The sequence below is a fragment of the Benincasa hispida genome, chromosome 1 (genome assembly GCF_009727055.1).
Source record: "Benincasa hispida cultivar B227 chromosome 1, ASM972705v1, whole genome shotgun sequence".
In the NCBI taxonomy this organism is placed as follows: Eukaryota; Viridiplantae; Streptophyta; class Magnoliopsida; order Cucurbitales; family Cucurbitaceae; genus Benincasa; species Benincasa hispida.
This window is the reverse complement of record NC_052349.1, coordinates 2,364,022-2,369,687: the sequence shown is the minus strand read 5'-3', so window position 1 is coordinate 2,369,687 and position 5,666 is coordinate 2,364,022. Positions and strand designations below refer to the sequence as shown.

At 35.9% G+C, this 5,666-nt stretch overlaps 1 protein-coding gene across 1 annotated transcript; it reads left to right on the top strand.

The window, feature by feature from the left end:
* Window positions 1–948: 948 nt before the first annotated feature.
* On the top strand, window positions 949–5,239 carry LOC120070348 (serine/threonine-protein kinase BSK2). Its single transcript, XM_039022283.1, has 11 exons — window positions 949–1,470; window positions 1,593–1,813; window positions 1,945–2,080; window positions 2,713–2,846; window positions 2,994–3,099; window positions 3,233–3,318; window positions 3,531–3,716; window positions 3,837–3,995; window positions 4,081–4,194; window positions 4,340–4,628; window positions 4,933–5,239. Exons 1-10 carry the CDS (start codon window positions 1,389–1,391, stop codon window positions 4,589–4,591), a joined length of 1,476 nt encoding a protein of 491 aa, XP_038878211.1. The 5' UTR covers window positions 949–1,388; the 3' UTR covers window positions 4,592–4,628; window positions 4,933–5,239.
* The last annotated feature ends 427 nt before the right edge of the window (window positions 5,240–5,666 follow it).

Here is a 5,666-nt window from a genome sequence, read left to right as displayed (position 1 = left end):
GATTCAATAGTGAAAATACAAAGCAAATTACCCTCCCAAAATTCTTTGAATTTTCAAATGTTAAGTTTTAAGCTCTCTCTTTATATCTTTGTTTGTTAAAAGTTCATGTAAGTTTAGAAAAGCTATCGAATATATATGGTATAATCAACTTAAAACCCAATTCAAAATTTAAGCACAATTTAGTGGATAAGAGGCATGTTAGAGGTAGAATAAAGACTTGCCACATGGCTAATCACAAAGAACATATGTTTGTGTCTCAAATTTATATGTATCGAGGTGAATGATTGGAAATGCCTCTAATAATGCTGATTTAATATGAGTCTAGAAGACTTGCATGTTCAATAATAAGCACAGTGCTAACCTAGCCACAGTAAGAAAACTTGCGTATCTTCTCCTAATAATATAGGAAGGCAACACCTCTTCCAAATGTATATAAGCTAACCTAAAGTTATCCTTGCGCTTATTCGAACACTAACTTCAACTTTGGAGCATTCGTGATTGAACACTGCACTGAATGTGATATTTGTAATAGGTGCGGAGGGAGTTCCCTAAAGGTGCCATGTCAACTTTTCACCTCATCTGCAATCACACATATTACAATTTTAAAGATGGGTAGTTCGATCTCCTACTCTATAATTATTTAACTCTCTCTATATGTGCATTAAATCACCTATTGATCCAAAAGTTTGAGATGATGGGTAAAAGTAAATTTAATATTATAATAATACTTTTAACCATATATCACAATCATAACATACATTATGAACAATCATTTTCCGTTAGATTAGCTCCATTTTTCATTCAAGAAAAGCAAAAGAAAAGGGAAAAAAAATAAAGACATGGGCAGCCAATTATTGGATCTTTATTTTGATCTCTTGAACCATACTTGTCCAAAAAAAAAAAAAAAAAATTGCAGTCTGAAAATTTGGGGCCATTTTATTTCCAATTCGACACAAGAAAGAAGCAGTGGTAATGTTCTGTTGAAATTTGGCGTTTCCCCTTTTAGCTTCCTCCTTCCCCATAACAATGACCCGCTTTTTAATGGCGATCAATTCCTTCTGTATTTCTGTCTCTCATCACATGTTCTCTCTCTGAATCATCACGTGACTCTCTCTCTCTCTCTTCTTCTTCTTCTCCTTTTCCTTCTCCTTCCTCCTGGATTGACTACTGAACCCTTTCTGTAAAGTCACACTCTCCCAAGTCCACCCCTTTTCATGTTTTTTCTTCCCTCTTTCCTTTAACTCCTTTTCCAAATACTTCCTTTTCTTTTTGACTTCGCCCCCATTTTCCTCATCTTCTTCACAATCTACTTTCTACTGCATTTTCACTTCACCCCAATTTATTAACACACTGAATCTTCTTCTATCTCTCTATGTAAGCTTTCAATCATGGGCTGTTTTCAGTCCAAAACCATTCATCTTCCTTCACCTGATGATGACCCTCCCCCACCTCAGCCCAAACCAGATCCAGGTTTGTTTCTGTCTCTATGAGCTCACGAATCTGTGTTTTTAGTACTTTTTTATATGCTGATTTGTGGGTTTGTTTTAGTTTTTTGAGTTGTGGGTTCTGAGATTTTTTGTGGGGTTTTGAAGCTAATGGTGAAGAACTTGAAGAAGGGCAAGTTCCTGCATTCAAGGAGTTTGAACTAGTGGAGCTTCGAGCTGCCACTAATGGTTTTAGCTCTGAGTTGATTGTTTCTGAGAGTGGAGAGAAAGCTCCTAATGTTGTTTATAGAGGGAAGCTTCGAAATAATCGATTGGTTGCCATTAAACGCTTCTCCAAGCAGTCATGGCCTGATCCTCAACAATTTGTGGTAATCCATTGTTTTGCCTCTTTTGTTGTTAAGTGAAAAATGGGGGAGGATTCTCCTATCATTATGGATTGATGTTTTTCTGAGTCAGTTTCTGTGTTGTGTTTATTGGTTGCATGTGATTTTGAACACAGACTGAAGCTTCTGGAGTTGGTAAACTGAGATTTAAAAGATTGGTTAATTTAATTGGATGCTGTGCAGAGGGGGATGAGAGGCTGTTGGTGGCAGAGTATATGCCTAATGACACTCTCTCAAAGCATCTGTTTCATTGTATGGTTTTAGTCTTTTACTTGTTTCTCTCTTTACTTCATTCACTTTTTCTTTTTTAAGGATCTGTATACTTCATTTGTTATCTTTAGAACCATTGATCTATTTGAAGCCTTCAAGTGTTTTATGTCCTCAAACTGGTAGATTCTGATATCGTTTAGTAATTTCATCCACTGTCTGCATTTATTTACAATAACCAAGGTGTTTGAATGACACATTACAGAATCTCAACATTTATAGTTGAGAAGAGCTCATGGAGTTTAAGCATGAAGGGACTGTCTATGCAGATACTCTTTGTTTTGAAATCTCTTATGACCATAGTTAGTATACGTTATATAACATATTTTATTTAGTACAAGGGTCATATTGAAACCAACAGTTTGTGTGGAGGGAAAGTAGTTAAGAAGAAATGAGTTGGTTCTTTTTCGAGGATTGCCCCAATCCACTATGAACATATGAAGGAACCCCAAAAATATACTTTCAAAGGGTGTATTATTTCCATTTCCTTTGAGGCGATCAAGAACATTGGCAATTGACATGCCTTAGACTTCTTGTTGAGTTGAAGTTTAGGATTTTTCCATCATCTCGGCCTGAGGATTTTACTGCTTTTTGAATGATTTTCCATTATAATGCAGGGGAGAAACAACCATTTCCTTGGGAAATGCGTGTTCGAGTTGCATATTACATAGCGCAAGCCCTTGATCATTGCAGCACAGAAAACCGAAAAATATATCATGATCTAAATGCATACAGAGTTCTCTTTGACGAGGTAGACATTCAAAGACTATCATTGTTCCTTTAAGCATTTTTAGACTACTAACTTTGATCTTCAATGGATTATTCATTCATCAATACCAAGCATTTGATATTGACTATGAACTTTTTTCATCTTTGGGCTATGATTTTCTCATGGCAGGATGGGGATCCTCGGTTATCAAGTTTTGGCCTGATGAAGAACAGTCAGGATGGAAAAAGCTACAGTACCAATTTAGCTTACACTCCACCAGAGTTTTTACGAACAGGCATGTCTCTAGAACAACTGAGCTTCTTACCGAGTTATCAAATCCCATGTAAACTTTTATTACGATTTTGTTCAAAGAAAGGCATGCAAACCGATTCTTTAGCAAATTAGATGCTTGATTTTGTTTCTTTCAGGCAGGGTCATACCAGAGAGTGTGATCTACAGTTATGGAACCATTTTGCTGGACCTCTTAAGTGGGAAGCACATTCCTCCGAGCCATGTACAATAACTTGTCTTTTCCATCCTTTATCGTGTTCATTATATGATGAATCTTGTATATTGAGTAAAACTTTCGTTACTTGCCCCTTCTATTGAACGATAAGTGATTAATTGCTTCTTGAGCATAAGAATCTCATTTGAAATGAAATGTGTTCTATAGAGTGATTTTTGCAACCCCTTTATCTGGCTCAATTACCTTGATTATATGCACAGGCATTAGATTTACTAAGAGGGAAGAACTTGTTGCTGTTAATGGATTCATCGTTGGAAGGACAATATGGAGATGATGATGCTACTCGATTGATCGATCTTGCTTCCAAATGTCTACAATACGAAGCCAGAGATCGACCCGATATAAAATTCGTTCTTTCAGCTGTGGCTCGTCTGCAAAAGCAGGAGGTAAACTTTTAAATGTCATTAACTCGACCTGAAAACTTTATCAATGGTGTTGTGTTACTCTAAATTCTTTTGTTGGCACTCAAAAAAGTTTTCTTAACAGTAACATCCTTGGTATCCTAGGTTGCATCACATGTACTAATGGGTCTGACAAAAACACCAGTGGTGTTGCCAACTATGCTTTCGGCACTCGGAAAAGCTTGTGTACGGATGGATCTTACTGCTGTACACGACATATTACTTAAAGTTGGTTACAAGGATGAGGAAGGCGCAGAGAGTGAAGTGCGTTTTCCTTTTTTCTTTTTGCCTCTGATTGTGGTTTTTGTGTATTTAATATTAGTGAATGCTTCCTTTATTCAATTTGCAGCTTTCATTCCAAGAGTGGACTCAGCAAGTGCAAGACATGTTGAACACAAAAAAGTTCGGGGATATTGCATTCAGAGACAAGGATTATAAAAACGCCATAGAGTACTACTCAAAGGTGCTTTCTACTCTCCGATATAGATAGTGTAGCATGGCTAGTTCTCAAAGCCATTTAATTTTATTGATCACGTAATTCCAGATTTAGGATTTTATTCTTTGTTCATGTCTATGGTTAACATTATGATCTATCTCTAAAACTGCAGCTTGTATCAATGATGTCAGTTCCTTCTGGGACTGTTTTCGTGAGGCGGGCGCTCTCCTACTTGATGGTTGGTCAACCAGAACTTGCATTGAGAGACGCCATGCAAGCGCAGGTATGCTTGCCCGAGTGGCCGACTGCCTTCTACATGCAGGCCCTTGCGCTCTCAAAACTAGGAATGGAATCAGATGCACAGGACATGCTCAACGATGGAGCCTCCTTCGAAGCGAAGAAGCAAAATATCTGGCGCAGTTAAACGGGAAGAGATCCATAGAATCGACCTTTCGGCCATGGTAAGTGCTTATTTGCTTGGTTAACTCCTGATGTTTTGACTAAAGAAATAGTCTCAAATTTAAATATGTATAAAAAGCATCCATCATAGAAGAGAAACTTCTTGTGTTCACATGCAAATTGTTATTATATATCTAATTGGAAGATATAGAGAATGAATATGGTTGAGAATACAGAGGAAAATTAGAAAGCCTTGAAGAAGTAGACAAACTTAACATGCTCATATTAGATTTGACTTTTGAGGGGGTTTTTTTTCCCTTTTTTTAAAAAATATATTTTGAAATTATTTTAGCACTTCTTTAATAGGGGGACTGTCTATGCAAATCAGAGCTTCTCTTCAACTTTTTAACAAAGGAGGAGACGGAGACAGAGCCAGAGAGGGAATAAACAGGCAGAGCCATAAAGGGACAAAATGATTTAAAACAAAAGTGTAAGGATTATTTATATATATATATATATATCGATATATATAAAATTAGTTTAGGGGGTTTCTATATAAAATTGATGGTTTGCAGGGATCTTTTTGCAATTTATCATTATTTTATACCGTTTATCTAGTTTCAACTCTCATTCTGTTGACGAAATAAGGAAGTCAGGTATTTTTATGCTTAAACTTGGGGATAATATGTTACTTAGCTTCCAAGAAATATCTTTTTAGCAATTCTTTCTTTAATGCTAAAAAGATTAACATAAATATACATTATTTTATTATATGGTCGGTAGGTTTTTTAAAAAGAAATTCTCAAACAGTAAATCAATGTTTAAAATAATGATGAAAAAGTTGAGATTTCAATTTTACGAAAATATTAATAGAAAGCTCTACTATATTAAAAGAGGCTATATGGGGATATTCGTTCCTCTATCAAAAGATTGTATTTCTAAATTTTTATAAGGTCTTCCTGGAATTTCTTCCAAAGCTTGTTGAATAATTTTTACGGATTTTGTTATCTCAGCAAGTCTGACTAAATAACGAGTTAATGAATCTCCTTTTTTTTGCCACTGAACTTCCCAATCAAATTCGAGAGCAAGATTATGAGAGA